This window comes from Choloepus didactylus, chromosome 7 (assembly GCF_015220235.1).
Source record: "Choloepus didactylus isolate mChoDid1 chromosome 7, mChoDid1.pri, whole genome shotgun sequence".
Taxonomy (NCBI): domain Eukaryota; kingdom Metazoa; phylum Chordata; class Mammalia; order Pilosa; family Megalonychidae; genus Choloepus; species Choloepus didactylus.
In genome coordinates this window covers 118,194,228-118,217,411 of record NC_051313.1, presented here as the reverse complement: position 1 = coordinate 118,217,411, position 23,184 = coordinate 118,194,228, and the positions used below count along the sequence as shown (strand labels likewise).

Below are 23,184 nucleotides of genomic sequence, written 5' to 3'. Positions count from 1 at the left end.
AAGGATGCTGCTAAGGCATCACTCACCTACAATTCACAGGACAGCTCCGCACAGCAGGGAATTAGCTGAACCAAAATGTCAGTGGTGCCAAGGGTGAGAAAACCAGCACTCCAGGAAAATGAAAAGAACAGCTTGTTGGGTGGAGGGACAGGAAGTGGATCTCAGCCTGGCCCTTCTGGATGTCAGCTGTGTGGTGATCTCGGGCAAGTCCCTCAGCCTCTCCAGGCATTATTTCCTCATCTTTAAGAAAGGTTATTGGGAGGATTAAATGGGCCAATACACATTCAAGGCCTAGAAAAGTGCCTGAGACCCACAAAAACACTATGTAATGTTAGCTGTTGCTATTTAAAACATGTTGGGTCAGGTCCCTCCCTGTTCAAAGCCCTGCACTGGCTCCCCATCACCTGAGTGAAAGCTGAAGTTCTTCCCAGGGCCCCCCTTACCTCTTCTGCTCCTGCTGCTCTCCTCTTGCTCCATGTGCCCTGGTCGTCTGGCCTCTTTGCTATTCCTGGAACACTCTCTACCTGTTTCTGCCTCTGGGCCTTTGCACTTGCTATTCCCTCTGCCTTGGAGGATCTGTCTCTAGTGATCCACAAGATTCACTCCCTGAGGTCTCTGCTCGGGTGTCACCTTCTCAGAGGGGTCTTTCTTTACCACTTTATTTAAAACAAAAACTTCCTCCCACCCTGCTTTATTTTTCTCCAGAGCACTTTTCATCATCCAACATATATATTTTATTGATTTAGGTGTTCATTGTCTGTCTCTCTTAATTGGAGCATAAACTTGACAAGGGCAGGCATTGTCCCCTCCGCCTGGAACCTTACCTAGCACATACTAGGTGTGATCCTTAAATATTGTGTAATTGCATGAGTTAATAGATAGAGTGAAACATTCCACCAGGAGTCAGAGAGGTATAAAGGGAACAGAGAGAAGGTGGAATTGTGGAGGGGAAGGAAGGGCCTGCTTGGGCCTCTGAGAGGGGCCAGGGTCCGGCAGGGCCTGAGCACACAGCCATGCTCACCAGCCCTCCCAGAGCTGCCCGGACAGCCGGCCATCCCTGCCTCCCTGCCAGGACCCTCCTGCAGCCAGTGCCCTGCTCTGCCTGCCAGGCCCTGGACGTGATGCCTCCAGCCCTGGCAGGTGGCCAGGCCTGAACAAAGTGGCCTTTCCCCTCTGATAAGCTGCCTCCCTTCAGGGACATGCAGGGCAGGATGTGCTCTCTGCTCAGGAAGTGCCTGGGCGGGCCTCTGGAGTAGGCACACGGGCGGGCGTTTGCCATCTTGGCAACCATCTTACCCAGACTCTGGGCAGAGAAGAGTGGGAGGCAGAGGACAGGGCGGGCGGGTCTTTGCCCACCACCAACCTCAGCACCCACCCACTCCTCGTTATTCATTCGTTGAACCCATATTTACTGAGAGGCTGTCAGGGGTGCCACTGTGAACAAGTCAGCGAGGGCCTGCCCTTCTGGGGCTCCCGGTCCCGCAGGGACTGACGGTCCAGGGGGAGGGGTAAGGGGGCGGGGAACCGGCTGCCACACACAGGGACTCTGGCCTGCCCTGGGCTACCTCTCCCCACGCTGCTACAAGGTGAGTTTTGGGCTGGAGGCTTGCGGCAGTCTTAGAGATGGTGGGGGCAGCCTGGATCCTGAGGGGTTGCATCTCAGCCTCTGGGAGGGGACTGAGGACCATGGGATTCCTCCGACTTTCCTGGCCCCCAAATCTCCCACCTCTCTCCTTCCTGGCAGGAGTTGCCAGGAAGCCGTCAATGGTTTCCCATGAGTGGCTCCCTGTACTCAGCTCCCCTCCGGGCCCTGCAGCCTCAGGACTGGAGTCTCAGCCCCTTCCACCCCCCCATTGGCCTCCTTCTTGCTCAGCACACACTCTTGACTTGGCACCCACCTTCCAGAAGCCTTTTCCTTCCCTTGGCCCTGGTTCAACTCTTCCACTGAGGGGACTCAAGGCTCAGTATCAGCCAATACTGGGTCGTGTGTGTGTGTGTGTGTGTGTGTGTGTGTGTGTGTGTGTGTGTGTGTTGGCAGAGCACAGTCTCTCCTGTTTGGTAGAGTGACCCTCCCATGTACACAGCCATGCCTGAATTTGTACACACACTCAAACACTCACAAATACCACTCCACCCCCCACCCCCACTCCTCCATGGTTGCCGGCCTGCCCTGAGCTGGAGGATTTTTTGGCAGGAAGGGGCCGGGGCAGGTGCTTGGGGCCAGCTCTGCCTTCTCAAGGCTCCAGACTTTGAATCTGCTGGGTGGATGATGGCCTGTGGTCTCTTGGTGTCCTCCAGAGATACCTGTGGGTTTCCATTTAGAGACCTGTCCTGAGATGTCACCTGTGACAGTTTTAAAAACACAGCCCCCAGTTGCTAGGATATTAGAATAGCTAGAAGGAAAGACCTGAAATGGTGGAACCGTAACCCATAACATTCTTTTAAATTTGCCCTATAGCTACTTGTTAAATTGTACTTTGAAAGTTATCACCTTTTTGCATATATCTTATATTTCACAATAAGGAAATAACTGAAACTCTGGTACTGTAACCCATAACATTCTTGGAAATTTCCTATAAAATTATTTGTTAAATTGTACTTTGAAAGTTATCACCCTTTTGCATATGTTACATTTCATAATAAGGAAATAACTAAAACTGTGGAATTGTAACCCGTAACATTCTTTGAAATTTGTTCTCTAACTACTTGTTAAATTGTACTTAGAAGTTATCACTTCCATGTGTGTATGTTATATTCCACAATAACAAAACAAAACAAAACAAAACAAAAAAACAAAAAGAAAACCATGGCCCCCAGATTCTCTGGCAATCTTCCTGTGGACAGATGGTGGGCTTGTGACAGCTTCCATCTGTAAACTACAGTGGCAGTGATGCCACGTGGCCATGGAGGCTTGGCACAAAAGGCCACGCAGTTTTTGCCTGCCTGTCTTGGGAGGCTCACCCCAAGGAGAGCCAGCCCCGTGTGAGATGTCCAGTGAGGCTGAGATTGTCATACTGGAGGGGCCACCTGTGGTTGCTCCCCTTACAGGGGAGCCCTCTGGCGTATACAGCCCAGTTGAGCTGTCAGATGATTCTGGCCCGGCCAACGTCTGACTGTAACCTCATGAGAGAGCCTCTGCTAGACCTGCCTAGCCAGGCCATGTCTGAATTCCTGCTGTACAAGACTGTGAGCAGAATAAAGGGGGTGGTGGTTTTACACCACTAACTTTTGAATTATTTGGGTAATAGTAATCGGAACATTGCCTCCAAGTCCTTCCTGGTGCTTCTCGCAGTCCTGCCCCTGCCCACATTGCTTCCCAGGCCAAATCCCTCCTGGACTGGGCTGTGGAATGGCTCCCTGGGAGCTGGGAAGGCAGTGTGGGAACTGGGGCTGCTGCCCCTTCCCCCCCCTTGGCTTACCTTGTTGGCAGTGGCCAGCCAGGTGCTGACAGATGAGCCGCGGGGTGACACCTCCATCTTGGTACCTCTGTTTGGCCAGGCCACACATCCCTGGTGCCCACCTCTGGCCAAGCCAGCCCTCAGCCAGGCCCTGCCCTCAGGAGCCTGTTGCCAGCACTCGGAGGCACGGAAGCTGTGACCTTGGACGTGGCTAGGGTTTGAGGCATACTAGAAACTCTGACTGGGATGGGAGGATATACCCGAGACTGGTAATGGGGGTGCCTCTGGGGAGGCAATGGGATGGCGGGGGCTGGGGAGAGAGAATAGTTTTGTAACCTTCTGTACCATTTCAGTATTACACCTGTGACTGTTGACCTATTGCAAAACACATACATATATACCTCTATTAATGCATGAGTAAATGACATGAATATAATAATCTCTGACTGAGGCAACTGGGCCAGGCAGTGGGCCTGTTATTGGGGGAGGGAGAGCAGGGAATCCTAGCAGACCTGTGGGCCCCTGGGCTTTCTCCGCCACACACCCAGTTCTTGGTAACTCTGCACCTGAGGGCCTTTTTGTGGAGGCAGGAGGATGGCTGGCTGTGGCCCCAGGGCAGTCCGGAAGTGCTGGGGAGTGAATAGCTGGGAGGCAGCCGCCGTCACCAGCCAGGGACCAGGCATTGGTGAGTCAACACCCTGGTGGCCTCCCGCTCAGTGGGGTTGGCTCTGAGGCTCTTTCTGACCCGGCTCCCTAAGCTCCCCGGAAGGCCTGGGCTCCCACTGCTCACTGTGCTAGTGGCCTGCACAGTAAATCTGATATTGGCGTCTTTCTCCTCCCTGTCTCACTTCCCCACTCCTGTGCTGTGGTCACCGCCATTAAAGTATATCCCATGGAATCCTTGTCTCGGGGTGTGCATCCTGGGGAGCCCAAACCAAGACAGAGATGCCAGGATGAGGCCTCCACAAACTTGCAATCGGGCCGGGAGGCAATGTGAACAGAGCTAAGGGAATGAAGACCCAGTGTGAGGGTGAGACTGCGGTAATGGTCCCTGCCTCCAAGCCCCCACTGGTGCCAGAGAGCGGGCACAGGGCTCACCGAGTCCTCTGTCTTTGACACAATCACTATTCCTGTTTGACAGGTAAAGAAAGTGAGGTTTAGGGAAGTCATCTGTCTGAGGTCAAGTGCTAGGAAGTGGCACGTCTGCCTGGAGGGCCTGGGCTCTGGGCAGTGGTGATCCCCCTGCACCCTGCGGAGAGCAGGAAAGAGAAAGGCCCGGGTGCCCTGGGGTCCTTGGCACGACCTCTTGGGAAAAGGGACATTTAAGCCTTGAAGGATGAACAGATGTTGGGAAGATGGAGAGGCCTGGGGAGGGGACTGTGCCTTGGTTTTCTCGTCTGTCAAATGGGCACAATAATAGTACCCCTCTCATAAGGTTGTTTGAGGATTAAATATGTTGATACAGGCATAAAGGGCTTGTAGTAAATGGGACTATTTTGGGGGGCCATGAGTGGAAACAGAGTGTGGTCCCAGTTGTAGGTCTGAACAGGGTTCTGGAGGCAGCCTTCCAGCTCCCATTCCCAGCATTCAGGCCTTGAGGGGAGAGAGTTGGAAATCCCAAAGGAAGTTAATTAGTTTGGAGCTCCCCAATTTTTTTTTTTCCTCAGGAAGCCTGGGGTACTCCTTTTTAAAAGAACTTCACAACCTCTGTTACCCAATAACTGCATCTCCCATACCTGACAACCCAGAAGTCCTCCCTGTTGTCTAACCCCTTTTCCTCCTGCTGCATATTTTGTCTAGTGGGACGAAGTGAAAACTAATGAATCGAGGCGACTGGCACTGGAGTCCACTGGAATCAGGGTAGATGGACTGTGTGTGGTCCACAGGCTGTGGTTCACAGAGAGAACCCATCCTGATCACACACGAGGGAAGGAGGTGGGCCAGGGTCCCCCCAGAAGGTGGAGTCAGAGGCAAGATCTTGGCGGTAGCTTTGGGTGGAGGTGTGGGCCTTAGTGGGCTCCCTGCCCTGACCGTGGGTCTCCTCCCAGCCACCACGAGGAGGCCTTTGGGTCAGAGTCCGTGAAGGCAAAGGGAACAGCCCTCAGTGGGGCCACCCTGCCTTTGTCTAGGCAGAGCTCCTGAGTGGGTGATCCCCTCCCTGAATGCCCGTCTGTCACCCTTTCGGAGCATGGGGGTGAATGAAGCCTGCAGGCCCTGAGTCAGGCAGACTGAGCTTGAGTCACCACTCTGTCACCTATTCGCTGTGTGATATTGAACAAGTCCCTTCACCTCCCTGAGCTTTCCATATCTTCAAAATGGGGATGGCTTCCTAACAGAACAACCTGTTAAACTGCCAAGTTTCCGTTCTGCATCTGCAGAATGGGCATGATCCATTAGCTGCTCCGTCAAAGGCAAGGCCATCAGCTCCGTGAGCCTCGGTTTCCTCGTCTGTAAAATGGGGATGCAGATAGGGTAAAATGAAGTGCACCAGTGCGCTCCTAGGATCAACTACAGGTGGGCAATGGCTGGTTATTATTAGTTTCCCCTTTTTGGCTCCCATCCTGAGCGCCTCACCCCGGTCGCCCTCCTCTCCCTCCCGCAGCCACCCCTGGATGGAGCTAAGAGGTGGCTGATGTGCCTGGAGCCACTCCCAGGCATGGCTACGTTTGGAAAGAGGGTGTAGAATGAGGGCGATGCCGGCCAAAGGAAGGAGCTGCTGAGGTCAGCTCGGTCCAGCCCATGGGTGTCAAAAGCCTTTGGGGGTCAGAGGTGGGGGCCCTCGAGGAGTCCCCACCCGTAGGCCGCTGCTTTGCCTGGGGGTTTAGGGGGCAGTCAGCAAGATGACCCCAAGTGTTCTTAGGGACTGGATCGTTCCTGGACTTTAGGCCGAGTGGGGAAACGCTTGGCGGGAATCCACTTCCGTCCTTCTGGAACACAACCTACAGGTCTTGAGGGGGCTGACCTCAGGGCCCTCCCTGTCCCCTGGAGCCCCCTTCCAGGGACCCTGAGATCCTATGCTCTACAGCTTCCTGCAGCAAAGTGACAGGATTCAGAAGTTAGATGTGAAATGGGCCCAGCACGGGGCTGGCACGTCGCAGGGGCCCACTGAGGGTCTGTGGGATGGGGGTGATTGAATGGAGACAGCCAGAAGAAAAAGCGGCCCACCCCCACCCCCACCCCCTTCTCGCTGCCCCCTGCCTTAGGCCTTCCACCCTCTCCACCGGGAGATGGAAATGCTGGGATTTAAAGTGCCCAGGGACAGCTCTCACTGTAAATACCCCCTTCCTGCCCCTTGGTGGAAGGAATCTGAGGCTGTTCTGCAAGCATCTGCTCATTAACTCACCCTTTGTTGGCTTCCCCCTTCCCTGACTCCCTCTCCCCACCCGCTTATTGTGCTTCCTGGGATAATCTCCCAAATAAACTACTACCCCCTAGTCCTGGTCTCAGGGTCGGCTTCAGGGGGAACCCAAATGAAGCCAGCATCTCAGCTTTGCCACTCTCTGCTGTGTGACCTTGAGCACGTGAGATGGTTAACATCTCTGAGCTCCGATTTCCTCACCAGTCAGGGGGCCCCGTGGTGCCTGCTTGTGGCTGTGGTGAACACATGACCTGGGCAGGGTGAAAGGCAGTCTGCGGGCTGGAGCTTTCTTTGGAATAGCTCTCCCAGGAGCTCTGCCCACCTGGGATGCTAGCCTGCTGGTCAGACTCATCAGCCAATCAACAGGACAGTGATTAAACCACCAGAGTCCCCTCTCTGGTCCAGGATTCCAGGGGTGACAAGCCAGCCAGGTTGGGGAGCCAGAGGTCAGAAGCTTCCTGTGAAGCGGGTGGACCCGCTGTGTGTTCCCAAGGCCCCAGAGGAGGCAGGGGAGGAAGTAGATGTGGGGAGAGACGAATCACCACACCCCACTCCTCCAGAGCACACAGCACAGTTGCAGTATAATTTATATAAATGATTCAGAACTGCATCTGAACTTGAACTCCATGGGGTCAGGACTGTGTTTATTTGGGGTCACTATTATACCCCAGCATCTTGTACAGTGCCAAGTTCAATGGATATTTGTCAAGTAGTTGAATTTGTAGCCCTCCTCGCCAGAACGAATGCGTGCAAGGTCTGAGCCTGGGTTTGTTCACTGCAAATCAGGAGAGCCCCTTCCAGGGAAAAGCCAGCTCTGAATGCCCCCAGTCCGAGGATTTGCTGTACCAGGGCCATAGGATGTCGGCCCCTTGTCAGCAGTTTGGGATGCTTCTGGGAGTCTTGGGGCTGCCTCGGGAGCTTCTGGCATCTGGTTTGGGTGGGGGCCGCACTCCACCAGGCCCAGTAAGGCCTCCTCTGTTCCTTTGGGGCTGGAGGAGCTGGGCGGGGGGTGTGGGAGGAAGAGACCAGCACTCAGCCCAGGAATCCCTCCTCTGCCCCGGCTGCTCTCCATCTGGCCAGCAGCCTCCCCCGCGGCCCCAGGACAAGGGCCCCAGTGTCTGCTCTGCTCCTGGGCAAACAGCAGGCCTTTCTCTCCCTCTCCCCTCTGGAGCACTTGGCCATGACCCCTCCCAGCCCCCTCGGAAGGACATGGCACACCCCTCGTTGCATGGACCCTTCCTTCTGAATGATCCAGAAAGAGAGGCTGGCAAACCCAGGATGGGAACAGGTCCTGCTTGGTGGGGGAATCCCTGAGTTTCAGCCATTCCCAGCTTCGGCCAGGCCAGGAGAGGGCCGGTTTCCCAGGGCCTCACTCCTGCCAAGGTGGGTGTGGGGTGAAGCTGGAGGCCAGGGCCCAGCCCAGGTGGACTTGACGTCACCCTCTTTGCTTCCTGTCACAAAGGCTGCTCCTGCCTGGCCCTGCCCCTGGGGAGGTTTTCCCATGCGGTTCCCCTTTCCCAACAGGATCACAGGGCTAATCCTTCTAACCGCCTTCCCGTGCCGGCAGGTGAGGTGCAGAGGCTTGAGCACATGCACAGAGGCCTGTGCCGCTTCCCCTCACAGTGCAGGGCCCTCCTCCTGAGTTTGGGGAGAGAGGGGGTGGCCAGAGAACTCTCCTCTCCTTGGGGGCTCCTGCCAGGGGTGCTGACCTGGGCTTCGGGGTGGTGTGGCCTCAGAGGGTGACTGGCTTCCTGGTCAGACAACCATAACCTCCACCACGCCCCAGCTCAGACTCAGATCTCAGGAGGGCTCAGCTCAGCTTTGCAGTTCAGCTCAGCACCCTGTCCCTCCCCGTCCTGGCCAGTGGGTGTGGCAGGCTCTCAGTAACTGACTTGGTGGCTTAATTTGTGGAGATCTTGATAAAACCTTCTGCCTCATAGATGTGCCTTTCGTGGTCATCCATATAAAACAAAATACTACCAAGAGAGCCACCGTTTGTTTAGTTCTACAAGCACTTTCCTTTTTGGAGAAACCCTCAGGATTATGCAAATAATTACCACCACGGAGAATATTTCCTGATTGAGTCAAGTGCTTTACAAGGTGGTTACTTGTGCTGGATATGCTCCATTCCTCCCTCCAGATCCACTTGCCCTGTGACCCGAGAGGGTGATCTCTGTAGCTGGAAGCTCCCAGACTCCCCTGCCCTCTGGATTTCCATCAGGTTGAGACAGCAGGAGGCACATGGGTCAGACCAGAGGGCAGGAGGAGAGAGAGTTCAGGGTTTTCACCCCATCAGCTGCCCTGCCAAGCCCAAGGACCTCCCCTCCCTCCTTGGCTTTTTCAGGCCTCGGTGGTAACAGCTCCCCGCAGTGGCTAGTCCAGGGCCCTTCACCATCCCCTATTGGTGCCCTTTTCCCTGCCCACCCCTCTATTAATCTATCCATTCATTAAACTCTCTTTAATCCCTTTGGAGTGTGGGGGGATCCTGCCTGGACCTGACTAATCCAGCTCTCCACTCCTATTTTACATGAGGGAAGCTAGACCCAGAGAGGATGGGAGGCTTCTCTACACGGCTAGTAAATGGTTGAAGCTAAGACTCCATGGTCAGCTGTTACCTGCCAGCCAGCACCTCGGGGGAGGGGAGGAGGAGGTACCTGGCGATGTGGCATCAGCTCCCAGGAAGACCTGGAGGAAAGGTCCCTGGTTTCAGGGCTCCAGAGCCAAGGAGGCGTCTCTCCCAAGAAGACCAAAGTTAGAAGGGGAGGGGAATATGCTTTCTTCAGGGACCAGGGGAATCCCAGCAGCAGACTGCTTTTATCTCTTTCTTCACTCCACCACGCGTTGGGCCTAGCTGGCCACATTCCTACAGTCCATTTCCCCTCTGGTCCCTTGTGTGTGCTAGGTGGTCAGCAAATGTCTGAAATAAATAGATATGGCACCCGTGGTTGGACAGGGAGGGGTGGCAGGAAGGAAAATGACAAGTTCTATCTCCTTTCCAGGCTTCTCAAGAGGGTGAGTGTATGAGAGTGTGTGAGTGTGTGTGTGTGTGAGTGTGTGTGTGGATGTGTAAACAAGGGTGAGAGTGTTATGTGAGTGTGAGAGTCATAAATGAGAGTGTTGGGGTGTGTGCGTGTGTGTGAGGGATCCTAGGGCAGGCAGCCCTGCACAGCCTCCCTGGCTGTGGCTGAGTGGTTCCCGGGTGCTGGGGTGCCCGCCCAGGGCAGCTTATGGCATGGGGAAGGAATTCTCTGGGAACCCCAGCAGGCCTGGGCTGGCACCCCACCCATGGCGGGTGACCGGGCTGGGTGGCTGCTGCACTGAGTCAGCTTTCTGGCCTGACTCTGCCTGCCCCTCCCGGCCTTGCTAGCATAACAGAGAAGGGGCAGAGGAAGCCCTTGAGAACTCCCTGTTATCTGCCCCAAACCACAAGGCTGAGGGACAGCACAGTTAGCAGAGCAGGGTTCTGCTCAGAAAGAACCTAAAGCAAGGGTGAAGTCTAGGAAGGCTTGTGAATCCTGTTTACGAGGAGGAACTGGAGCCCAAGAGGTCTGTGCACAAAGCAGAGCTGGGAGTGAATCTCCAGAGGGCAATGAAGTGGGGCGAGCTGGTGGAGGAAGCCTGGGGTTCAGAGCTGGTAGCCCCTCCCCACACTCCAATTCCTTCAGATTCCCTCTCCTCCCCCCCAACATTGTCCCCCAACGCCCTCTCATCCCTTGCCTTCTCAGGCTTGGATTGGATGGAGAGTGGAGGAGGTAGTGGGTCTTTCTGCTGGTGCTTGGAGCTTGGGGATGATGCTTTGAACATTTATTTCTATTAATTTTTGGCTCTTGGTTCCACATCCAACACAGTTCAAAATTCAAATGTTCCAAGAAGAGATGTGGTGAAAAGCAGTCCTTCCTCCCCCCAAGCTGCTGCTTCTCAGTTCCCCCCACCTAAAGGACCCTGCAGTCACTGGCTTCTTGTGAATCCTCAGAGCTCCCCATCCCCTGCTTTCCCTCTGCGATGGCTCCCTTGGGAGGTGGTGCCGGTGGGTGCTCGGAGACACCCAGCCAATGGGGTTGGGGCCTGGGCCAGGCAGACTGGTTACCAAGGGGATGCTTCCTTCTGCGGCCTGAACATGGGCCCAGCTTAACAGCTTCCCACTCAAGCCACTCGAGAGGGGTGGGGCTTATTGGCCTTCTTCCTTGGAAGAACCCCATCCAGGATCCAGGCTCCTGACACTCCCAGCTGGGGCTCCCATGGACTCCCCTGATCTCCTGATGTAGCTTATGTACTTTATCCCACCCTCTTTCTCCTTGACTGTTCATATTTATTAACCATTTACTATGTGCCTGGCCTGGCCCAGAGACAAAAAGTGAATGGGACACCGTCTGCTCCAGCCAGATGCTCCCTATCTACCGGGGAGACCAAAAAGGAGACATATAATTACAATCCAAGGTGGCCCATGAGATCTTCTCTGGAAGTGGGGGAATAAAGAAATTACATGTTAAAGAGTCTGATAATACCAAGTGTTGGTGAGGACCTGGTTCAGTGGAACAGTCACGCATAGCTGGTGAGAGGGTAAGTTAGAACAGCCACTTTGGAGAGTGATTTGGCAATTCCTAGGAAGTTGACAACACACCTTCTCTATGACCTCCGAATTCTACTTTCTAAGTTTTCACTCTAGGGCAGGGTTTTTCAAACTTTTTGCCTCAATGAGAAATACGTCTTGACCCAGAATACACCTACCCCCTACCCTAATACTTATCCTGATGATGTGCAACACATTTACTATTTCTAATCAATTTTGAGTTTTAATGCTGATCTTCACCCACTAAACTGACATCATGAATAGAAAATTGACTTCATGATCCATTCATGGGTTTTAATCCACTGTTAAAATAACAGTGCCCTGGAGACATTTGTTCATGTGCACAAGGAGGCAAAAACGTTACTGCAACACTTGGAGTAGCAAAAACTGAGGAAGGTCTTGAATGTTCAACCACAAAATAGATAAACAAATTGCGATGTGGTCAGAAAATGGAGTATCACACTACCACTAAGCTGCATGTATCAAAAGGACACCCACAGGGCAATCCCATTTATACAAAATGTAAAACCCTGAAAGTGATAGCTACATTGTTTGGGGATACATCCGTTTGTGGTACAAGCATAAAAATCTGCATGAAATGATAACCCACCCAAATCAGGATAGTGGTTATCTCTGGAGGGAGAGGGAGGGAACGGAATCTGGCAGGGTGTGCATTAGGGATGTCAACTGAATTTTTAGGGTGTAGTTCTTTAAAAAAAGATTGAAACCAAATTGGGCCATGCTGTAAGATTTGACAAATCTGGAGGGTGGGTACAGGGGTTCCTCTATTATTTCTTAAAATACTTCATAATCATACTTAAAAATTGGTGCTCTGTCACTGCAAGGGAAGAGATTTATTCTGATGGTGGAAAATAGAAAAGGGGAAGTGGTGGAGGGAACCACAGGAGCCCAGGTACAGAGGCCTGAGGGCGGACGTGACCCCGGGAAATGAGAAGGACAGTGCTGAGCCCTTCCTAAGTGGAAGGCGCTGGCTGAGGGCTTTATCCCACTGCATCCTCACATGGTGGTTTGATTACTGTCTGGTTTGACAGATGAGGAAACAGACCTGAGAGAACGGGGGTGATTTGCCTCAGTCCAAGCCGCTAGAGAGTGGCAGGCCTGGGACCCAGCCGCAGTGTATGCTCTTGACTGGTCCACAGCGTGGTTCCTTCTTGAGCAACCTGTGCTGTCTGCAGAGGGGTGGGAATAGAGAGGCAGGTTAGGTAGGGTCTAGAGTGCTGTACTATGGCCGGTAGACTATTCTGTGGGTGACAAGGAGCAAAAGGAGACATTCAAGTGGGGGTGTGAAGTCATTGGAGTGATATCATCTGCTTTTTAAACTTTTTTTGTTTTGTTTTTTTAAACTAGCCAAACCTTTCTTTAAACCAACTCATATTCAGAGTCTTGATATATGAAAGAGTTTACAGTGGAGGTGATTTGGCAGAAGCAATTGACTGGGGCCTGGAGCCCAAGGGTGGCCCCTCCAGGAATACAACATGGATGTCGTTCCAGAAAAATACCTAGAAGAAATGTGTGTGGCTGGAGCCTGGCAATGGCGTGCCCACCCAGGACCGCACAGTCTGCTGGGGAGGCATGGCCCTCCTCCCTCTGCATCCTCCTGGTTGGTGGACAGACAGGAGTTGAGGTTCAGAGCACTCTCAGGCTATAGGTGGGCCAGATAGGACTCCACTTCCTGGCCGAGTTATGGAATCATCTATTTGAATCTCAGGAGAGGAAGGACATGAACCTCTGGACGTGGGTGGGGCAAGGAAGACACAAACCCTGAGTGAGGCAGCTGGAGAGGGTGTTTCCAGCTCATTCTTAGTCATCCTTACTGTCTGAGGAAGGGGAAAAGGCAACTGGGCAGAGGCTGGCAGCTTGATCAGAGCACATAGTAGGCCCTCAAAAAATGCTTATGGAATGAATGCATGTGTTTCCCTTCAAACCCTGAAGACAGGGCAGGCCTGATTTCTGGAGCAAGTGAAGCAAGTGAACCTGTTCATGGGGCCAGCCCTTTTCCAGTGGGGGCCTAAGGCTGGCCAGCAGCTGCTCCAGTGCAGTGTGGGATAGCCATGAGAGCACTGGGCTGGGAGTCAGGGGCTTGGCTTCCATCTCTGGTCACCAGGAACCGCTGTGTGACCTTGAGGTCTGATGCACTGGTTTTCTCTTTTTGGCAGAATGGCCCGATAGGTTTTTCAAACTGCAGTTCCTAGCCCGTTTGGTATACTTTTTAAAAGCAAATGAGCGGGCCACAATCAGCATTAAAAAAAAAAAACAACAAAAAACAAAAAACCACAACAAACTGCAATAGAATAGAAAACATCAGAGTGCAACACAGGTCACAAGGGTAAGTATTGTTTTCAAAACTATTGTTTTGTTTATATATAGATGAAGGTGTGGACTGGTCTGAGGAAAAACTTATTTCTTACTGCAGGTCCCAGTGAGAGAAACAGAACTCAGGGACCCTGGAAGTGTTCTCTCCTCCCACATCCTAAGGGTCTTTTTGAGAAAGCCTCACACCCAGGGAACCTTTTCCCCTTCTCTCTGCGTGAGCAGCTGTCTCTCTGCTCTGAGCTGTCTCCACCCCTCCTCGGGTCTCTTCTTCCTGCTACAGTTTCCCAGCCCCTCCCGCTTTTCTCTCTAGGAAAAGCCCCCCCCCCCCTTTCAGGAAGTCTTGGGGGGCAGAGGTCGGGAGGGGGCAAATGTGATGATATGGAGGGTGGGGTCTCCTGGCCGTAGCTCTCTATTCCAGAAGTTCAAATGAAAGGGCTAGGAAGCGAGCACCCAAGCACCCGCGCACAGAACAGAAAGCAGGCGAGCTGGGGACGTGAGTCTGAGGGTAGGACGTCGTGAGCAAGAGCCTCGGCTCGCAGAGGGTGGCGCCCGGCCTTGTCCTTGTTGGCGCTCTGGTGTGCTATTAACTAGCGACCGTAGCTTTCACACCGGCCGCCTCCCCCTCACCTTATTTATTTATTTATTTAAGGAAAGACAGAAGGAGCCAAGACTCATGGAGCCAACTCCTGGAGACGGAGCGGCTGAACTGATTCGGAAGTTGGATCTCTTTGTACACAGGAATGTGGAGAGAAAAAAACAAAACCCACCCCATTGCTTCATTTCCCTTCCAAGCCCGAGCACTTTCTATTGTGCAATGAAAAGGCTTTTCACGCTGAGAAAAAATGAATCCCGACTTGCGCTGTAAAGGAATGAGCGCGTCGCTCGGCGCGAGACGGTTCTCAGCTGGGCGCGGAGACCGCGCGCTGGCCGGAGGGCGGCCGCAGCCAGGGTGCTCCCGGGCGCGTCCTCGGCGCGCGGCTCAGTGTAGCGCCTGCGGGGGCACTGGTGTCCCCTTTCCACTGGCGCCAGCCTTGGATCTCCACGACCCCGAGGGCTGGGGAGTAGGCAGTCCGCGGAACCCCGAAGGCGGAGAACCCCCACTGCGACCCGGCCTCCCAAAGGTGGGCGGCGGAGTGGAAGTCGGGCGGGAGGACAGAGTCTCGGGGATGGCGGTTCCGCGAGTCTTGTTTGGGGACTCTCCGGAGCTAAAACTCCGCCCCGGGGAGCTCGCAGGCCGGGCGCCTCCTACAGCGCCAGGACTCCCCTGAGTCGCGCAGAGCGTTTTGGGGTGTCGGGAGGGCGGGGCGGGGCACGGACGCGCGAGGAGCGCGGGGCGCGGGGAGGCGAGCCGGCGCACATGGGTGCTGGCGGGCGGGCCGCGACGGGGTGCGGGGCGGGGGGGCGGCCGGGGTGTGGCCTCCTCGCCTCCCGGGCGGGATTTGCATGTATGTGTGGCGGCCCCAGACTTCCTGCTCCTTCTACGCTGCAGGTACGCGCGGGCCGGGCCGGGCGGGCGGGCGGCGGGCGCGCCAGGACGCCAATACCACCTCACCCGGACGCCGCCACCGGCTCCTGGGCCGCGCCGCGCCCCCTCCGGCTCGCGTGGCCGCCAGCTCGCCCCGGCCGCGCCGAGAGCCCGGCTTCGAGGTGGGGGGCTCGGTCCTCCCGGCCGCCCCCACGCCTCCGTCCTCCGCACCGAGCCTGGCTGCCAGTCCCCCAGCGCTCCAGCCGCCCCTGGCCCCCGCAGGGCCGCAGCCATGAGCGAGATGTCTAGCTTTCTCCACATCGGGGACATCGTCTCCCTGTACGCCGAGGGCTCCGTCAATGGCTTCATCAGCACTTTGGGGTGAGTAAGCCGCGCTCAATGGGGGCACGGGTGGGGAGGGGGCTTCGTGGGTCCCGCTGCCAAGTGCGGGCGTCCCGCCGCTGCCGTTCCCCGACGGAGGCCGCCGACATCCCCAGCCTCAAAGAGCGGGGGGACGGCTCGCCTCCTTTCAGAGAAAGGAAGTGAAATATTTGCTCAGGTAGGGGACGGGCGCCTTGCCGAGCTGTTGGTAGGCACCCCCTGTCAGCGCAGTTTTCACCCTCCCGCGCTCCCCTTTCTTCAAGGGAGAGGAGGGGCTGAGGGGCCGAGACTTCCTCTGCAGGTGGTCCCGGGTGGGGCAGGTGGGTGGCTGGGTCCTGAATTGGGGAAGGGTATCAGGGCCTGGATGTTCCCGGCTCGGGGGCTGGGAGGGAGCTGTGGGGAGAGGGCCGAGGCTCAGCCCGTTGCCCTAGTCCTCGCGTTCCGGTTCCCCATCCTGGGAGGGGTCGCACTTTCTCCCCACAGCTCTGCCCCTGTCCCGCCCCTCTCAGGAGGCGTGTCTTCTCGGCTTTTCCCTTCCAGGTGTCCGGGTGCAGGCCGGCTGCCCTCCTTCCCCCCTCCCCGGTCAATTTCCTGTGCTGCTCATCTGGCGCCCCTGGGTCCCTGGTCCCAGGGTCTCTGGAGCACTTTGCAAACATTAATTAACTCTGGCCGCCACCCCCCAGGGCCTGGGCTGGATAAACAGGGAATCAATTCCTGTCCCTGGTGAGGCCCAAGCCTGAAGCAAGGACAGGGCGGGAGAAGAATTAGGCAAAGGGAATGGGTTCATCTTCAGAGGAGCAGTTTGTGGGCAGGAGGTGGGGTGGTTTCTCCACCTCTCCAGCCAGGCCCAAGGGCAGGGCCCCACTCCTTTTGTACATTCTCCGTCTGGGGGCTTGTGTGAAGTTGCCTCATCCTCTCCACCTACTCAGCTGCCTTTAGGGTAAACTCATCCTCCTCTGCCGAGCTGCCGCAGCTGGACAACCCCTCGATGCCTTCCTGGGGGGCTTTGGAGGACAGCCCTGGCATCCTCATCCTCAGCTCAGGGCTGGCTCGGACCCAGGTGGGCTCACCCTGAGTCGCTGGAGGTCAGGGTCACCCTGGCTCCCTTGGTCTCTCCCAGGGGTGTTGGGAGTTGAGCTTTAGTCCCTCTGGAAAAGGAATCGACTGTGGGGGATGGAGGGCTGGCTATGCCAGCTACAGATTCTGGCTGGGAATTCCAGCACACCCTGTCCTCCAATCTCAGCACCATCCAGGCCTCTCCCATTCCCTCCTCATTCAAATGTGGAATTCCAGCCGCCACCACCCCCACTTGATTTGACTTCTGCTCTCTCAAATCCCCAAAGGATAGGGGTGGAGCCACATCTGGGTCTGCGGTTTTGCAGGCCTACCCCAGAAAGCCCTGACTAGCCAGGGCGTGCGCATAGTAGGTGTATAATAAGCACCTCTGATAATGCGGAGGGGAGGGGGAGGGCGTGGGGGCAGATGGTGTAGGAAGCCCCATGGTGTGAGCAGCATGGGGGTCGGGGGGAGGTTTGGGGGAATGACCACCTCTGTTGCTTAGTGCTTGGTTCAGGGCTGAGCACACAGTGGGTACTTTTAAACACAGTGGGATTTAACGGAATCAGAGAAGACACTTCTTATTCCCTGCTAACCTTCCCTTATGAAGGCCTCATCCCCTCACAAGGGGGATCCCTTGGTTGCTTCCTAATGTAACTTTCTCTTATCTTGTCCCAAGAACTTGCTCTTCCTGTCCCAAGAAGCTGCTTCCTCCAGTCCACTGTGATCCTGGGGCAGGACCTGGTGACCTCTGAGCCTTTCTACCCCACAGTGCCCCTTCCCTGCACAAACACCTCCCAAAGCTCCCGACTCTCCACAGACAGACGCTTTCTTCCCAGCCTGGCAGCTCCAACTAAATTTTCTGGATTTTTCTCACCTCCACCTTCCTACCTCTGCAGCTCCAGCCGCCCCACACTACTCCTGGCTCCTGGAGCCTCTCCCATGCTCTCTCTTTACTTTCTGTACCTTTGCTCCTTTGTTGCCCGCGCCCTTCAGCTGGGTAAATCTGTCCCACCCTCTAAGACCTAATGCAATGCAGCCTCCTACATAGGAGAGCGGTGCGCCTTTTCTTCTGCTTTTGCACTGCTTTTTGTACAAACTCCACTCGGGTGCTCATCACACTGTTTTACAATTAGCCGGAGATCTTTCTGTTGGCACGTCTAACTCTAGGCGCTTTGCCAGGATTAACTAATTACACCCTCCGTCCATTCAGCACATCCAGAGGCACTACTGGGCTCTGGGGACTGGGTGGCAAATAGGGGAGCTGTGCTTCCTGCCTTCTCAGAACTTAGAGTCAATGAAAGAATGGTTTCTAAGTACTGAAAGTCACTGCTACTCAAAGTGTTGGTCCTCTGCCCAGCAGCATCAGCATCACCTAGAAATTTGTTAGAAATACAGAATCTCAGAGACTCTTCCCAGTACTACTGAATCAGAATCTGCATTTTAGCAAGATCCCCAGGGGATGTGAATGTGCTAGTGTGAGATGCATTGCTCTAAGTGAATCTCTCTCTGCCCCATCTTCCCCTAGAATTTGTCTGCTTCTGTTCTCAATTCTGGTCCCCTCTGCCTTCACCGTGGCTGTTGGTGCCCATGTCTGCGAACTTTGGAGGCTGTTTGACTGAGTTCCCAGGCTAGCCCAGTACCTGGCACCCAGGAGGTGCTGAGTAAGGGCTGGATGAAATGAAATTGGTGCTGGCTGGGTTGGTGGGAAGAAGGGCATTGGTGAGAGGGGGGGCTGGAGCAGCCTTCTGATTCCAGCCAGGCCATTGCAGGGCAAAGTGGAGGAGAGCCATTAGAGCCGCCTGGATAATTATAGCTCCTGGTGAAGATTGCACATTAACTCTGGGTTAGGAGGACAGGAGGATTCTGAGGAGCGGATCCTGGAGCGGGTTGAGACCGCCAGGGTGCAGGGGAAAGCAGGCCCATGCCTGTTCTTGGCAGCAGAGCCTGGGCAGTGCCGCTGCCTTGCTCCTCACCCCAGGTGGGAGGCAGCAGAGGCCAAGGCTGGGGTGGCTGATTAGGGCCAGCACAAAGGGGGAGGATTTAATGCAGCTCCTGGCCCAGCAACTGGGAGGAACTGGCCTTGAATGTTCAGGGTGGGCCCCTTGGGGTCTCACATCTAGTCTTTTGAAGATCTGTCTTCAGTGTCCAGAGGGAAGGCCCCCAGATCTACAGGGAGTAAGTCTGGGGAGTGTGGGTGGAGGAGGTCTTGAAATTGAGCTTCCATTGTTTGTCAAACTTGGAGCACCGCTGGGAGACTCTCAGGGCCTCTGGACCCCATGGCCTAGGGCTGGGTGATCACCGGGAGACCACATCCCTCCCCAGGAGGGTGGGCACTGCAGGTCAGGACCCAGAGCTGGGGGGCGGTAAATGTGGAGAAAGTCCCTGGTCTCCAAGAAAGATGTTTTTTGAGTTTCTCTTGTCCTGCCACAAACTTGCTGGGTAATTTTGGCTCCTTGGAGCATGTTTCTGTCACCTGGATGTCTTCTAAGGGGCCCTGGCTACACTTGAAAATCCTCTGGGGAACTTTAAAAGAATTCCAGCTCCAAGTTTCATCCCAGGCTATAGTATCACCATCTCAAGGGGTGAGTTCTGTTGTTGGGTATTTTAAAAGCTCCCCAGGAGATGTGAATGTGTAGCGAGGGCTGGGATCCCTGGCCTGAGGGCCCGCTCAGGCTGACAGGTTGCCAGGAAGTCTACCTTTTACATCTGCCTGTCACTCTGCCCCAGTAGTCCGCCTCTCAGCCCTTGTCAGACTTCATTAAGTCATTCAATACACACTTCTTGAGTACCTACTATGTACAGCCACTGTTCTAGGCACTGGGGAATCAGAAGCTACCAAGACAGAGTTCCAGCCTGTTCCAGCCTATGCGTGGGGGGCTGGGAGAGATGGTCTGTAAGTGCCCTTTGAGCCTCAAGTTTCTCAGACACATGTAATTCCAGGAAGTGGGACTGCCGCTCCCATGCCAAATCCAATCCCCAGGTGGATTTCAGACCTGCCCTTGGCTTTCATCTAATTGTGATTTCACTGGAATGAGATGTTGGACTTACCCCTGTCCCGTACTCCAAGACAGGGTCTTGGCCTCAGCTACCCCAACCCACAGATTCATTTATTTAAGATGTTCCATGGATAAAACCTGAAAAACTCAAGTAAAAAATTATCTGTAATACAACTGCTGACTTACATTAACATTCTGTATCTAGACCTTCTAGCCTTTCATATACACAAATAAAGATTTACAAAACAATGTCCAGCTGCACATATGGTTTCTTATGCTGTCCTTTTATGGGTACAGTAAGCTGTGTTTTCCCATGCCAACCCACCACTGTTATGCTCATGCGGTGCTGTACCGTAATTTATTTAACCAACCCTGGTATTCAGCATTTAGGCTGTTTCTAAATTTTCACAGTTATGTACAGTTTGCACTGAACATCCTTGCCTATACATGCCTCAACACTTGTCCAGTTATCCTTTCGGGATAAATTCCCAGAAGTGGAATTCTGAGATCAAAGGGAAGGCACATCTTTTACTTCAAGGGCTCCTTCTAACCCTTCCTGTTCCTCTCGTGGTGGTGGTGGTGGTGGTGGATGGGGGCTGGAAATGGGGAACCCTGTCCCACAGAGGGGTCTGGCCCACTTCAAGTCATGTGTTTGTGAGTGTTGTATTAGGGGCGTGGGGGAGTAAGACCAGCCTCCACCTTTGAGACTGGGTGAGACAGAGGTCCCACGGGGCAAAGGATGTGATGGGGGAGATGGGGGGTCTTTGGCTGAGGACAGAGCAGCCTTAAGTTTCCACCCTGGACCTCTCGGGTCTCAGGCTGCATCAGACTCGGCCTTGAAGAGCCCTGCTGCAGCCACCTGCTCACTCTGCCCTGCCTGCATTTCTGACCCCACATCCCCTCCTGGCCTGGCCCAGTGGGGCTCTGGGGTGGGGAAGAGGCTTGGGTTGGGGTTGGGATGAAGCCCTGGGTTTTAGGATGGTGCCACGCCACCTCTCAGCTTGGGGGGAGATTTCTGGGTTTCAGTTACCCCTGCACACCCATCCGGAGTCCCCCCATGTCCTCTTTCAGCCCTGCTCTCTAGACATCACCCCGTGTGGAGCCCCTCTCTGGGAGTGGGTCTGTGTGAAATGAGGGGAGGAGGTCTGGGGGACGGGAGGAGAGCACAGCCCGCATCTCCTGTGAATTCACCCACGGCCTCTAAGTCTGAGCTGAGACCCCCTGACTATGTCGGGTTTGTGCTGGGAGTGGGAGTGGTACCTGGCATTTGAACCTCCATTCACAATTCCCTGCAGAGGGCCCTGGGTTTAGCCAGGTTAGATGACCTGCCGGGGGCCACGTGGTGGGAATCCACAGAGAGGAGGCTGCAGGGCCTTTCACACTGGGGGAAAGTGGGAGAGAAAGTGGGGGCAGAAATGAGGCCCAGCGTTCACAGCATGATAAGCTGAGGGTGTGGACTGGGGAGTGGGCAATGTAGGGTGGGGCTAGACCACAGAAGACTTTGGGTGCCAGACAGAGGGGTTTCGACTTGGGGAGACAGGCAGGAGGTTGTCTTTGCAGGGGCTTGAGTAGGGGAGTAAGAGATCACAGTGGTGTGTAAAGTCTGTTTTGGCTGCTGGGTGGACAGAGCCAGAAGGGGCAGTGAACACAAATCTCAGTGCCTGGCAGCTGCAGGCCAGCTCTGTGTATTTGTTTAACAAATCCCTCTCCCCACCAATCACTCAGCCCATCAGGGCTGCAGGAGAGCTCTTCAGGGTCTGAGTCTAGAAAACAGTACCAGGGGTGATAGAGGTCAGGGGAGGGAGAAGTAAGCTTGTGCTTCATTGATGATGGTGATGGTGATGATGACGATGATGATGATGGTGATGATGGTGTTGATGGTGACAGAGGGCTGACATTGCAGAGCATTTCCATGGGCAGCTCCACATTTACCTATGCTGTCCCTTTGAGCCCTTGCCACCAGCCTGCAGGGTAAATACAATTCAGGAAAATGGAGGGAACACCCATATGCCCACCACCTAGGCTTAATAATTGTCCACATTTTGCTATATTTGCTGCATCTATTTTTTGCATCTATTTTGTGGTAAATACATGCATTGTGTCCTTTTACCTCTGAATATTTCATTATACATCTCTAAGAAATAAGGATATGTTCTTGTGTAACCACAGTACTGTCATCACACTGAAGAATGGTTTCTTAATAGCATCTAATGGCCAATCCGTAGGCAAATGTACCCTGTTGTCCTCAGTCTATCTTTGACAGCCGGTTTCCTGATTCAGGGTTTAATCAAGTTTCATGTGTTACATTTGGTTCTTATGCCTTTTAAGCCTCCTTTAATCTAAAATGGTGCCCGCCCTCTTTTTTTCCCCTACAATCCTGAGCCCCTGACGAGATGGGGTTGGCTCTGCTGTAGACGGTATGTAGATTTTTCTGGATTTGCCAGGGCTGCTCTGGCTGCTCTGCTTCCCAGAGCTCTGGAGGTCTGGAGACAGGCAGGCCAGGCCTGAGGGCCTGCGCTGCTGATGGGACGCACTGAGACCCCAGCTCCGGGTGATGGAGAGCGGGGAGACGCCTGGGCCTGGCGAGGCCAATATGGGAGGCAAGGGCTGGCCCAGGTTTGCACCTCTTCTCAGCTTCCCCTCTTGTTTCTCCTGCTCCCTGTTTTCTCCTTGGCCTAGCAGATGTGTCTTCCCGTGCTCCCAGCTGTTGGGACCCCAGTACATGCCAGGGCCTGCCCAATCCTGAGAGCTAGAAACCCAGGCCTCTGGGCAGAGGCAGGTGCCCCCAAGGCTTGCACACTAGTTGGGGACCTTTGTCATCCTTGCTATCTCTTTCCCCCACTAGAGAGACACTTGAAGTTCTCTGTGTGTGCAGCTGACTGTCCTTTCTAGACTTTAAGCTCTCCGAAGGCAAGAGCCATGCTCTTCTTTAAATTCCACACACCACCTGACCCTCAGAGGCACAGGGGTGGATCCTTGGTAAAGATAAGTAGAGGGATGTTTTTGCAGGGATGCAGGCCTGGATTCCTTTTCTCTGATGACACAGGGACCCCAGCCAATGCATCTGGGTTCCTTTCCCAACATTCTGACTCCCACCCCCACCTAGCAGTCATGACATGGGGTATCTGTTGAAGGAGGTCCCCCCAGCCACTGCCAGCCCAGCCCAGTGTTCTGACAGTGCCTGCTTTTGGGAGTGGCTTTCCTTGGCTCTGGCCTAGATCTGTGGGGTGGTGTCCAGTGCCCAGGCTGGGCATCAGGAGCTCTGGGGCCTGGAACTGGCTGTTCCATTAACTTGTTGTATGACCTGGGCTGATCAGTTTCCCTCTCCATGCCTCAGTTTCCATAGCTGTAGAAGGAGGGTGTTGGACTGGAGGGGGTGAGGGGTGTCCAGGGTCTCCCTGGCATTTACCCTCTCTGTGATCCCCCCCTCCTGTGGCTGCTCGGATGGTGGCCAAGCTGGTAGGTGCAGGTTTTGATTCAGGCCCCTCTGACATTCCCCTGCCCCACTCCCACTTCTAGCTCCTTTCTTCCTTCTTCTTATCTAATCTTTCCAGGCAGCACTGACACGCCCTACTCCCTTTTCCGTGGCTCCTACCTCAAGTCCACCCTGGGCGGAATGGGGC

At 54.6% G+C, this 23,184-nt stretch overlaps 1 protein-coding gene across 2 annotated transcripts in view; it reads left to right on the top strand.

Annotated features, from left to right (window-relative positions):
- The first annotated feature begins 1,342 nt into the window (after nucleotides 1-1,342).
- Nucleotides 1,343-23,184, top strand: part of ITPR3 (inositol 1,4,5-trisphosphate receptor type 3) — a 76,963-nt gene continuing 55,121 nt past the window's right edge. The window contains exons 1-3 of one of the 2 annotated variants that reach the window (XR_005217804.1): nucleotides 1,343-1,586; nucleotides 14,310-14,781; nucleotides 15,150-15,506. Coding sequence is in view for 1 of the 2 variants with exons in the window: in XM_037842438.1 (XP_037698366.1) it covers nucleotides 15,418-15,506 (89 nt within the window). In the remaining variant the exon portion in view is untranslated. Of the gene's footprint in view, nucleotides 1,587-14,309; nucleotides 14,782-15,148; nucleotides 15,507-23,184 lie in introns of those variants that run through there. The other variant, XM_037842438.1, reaches the window with a different exon arrangement.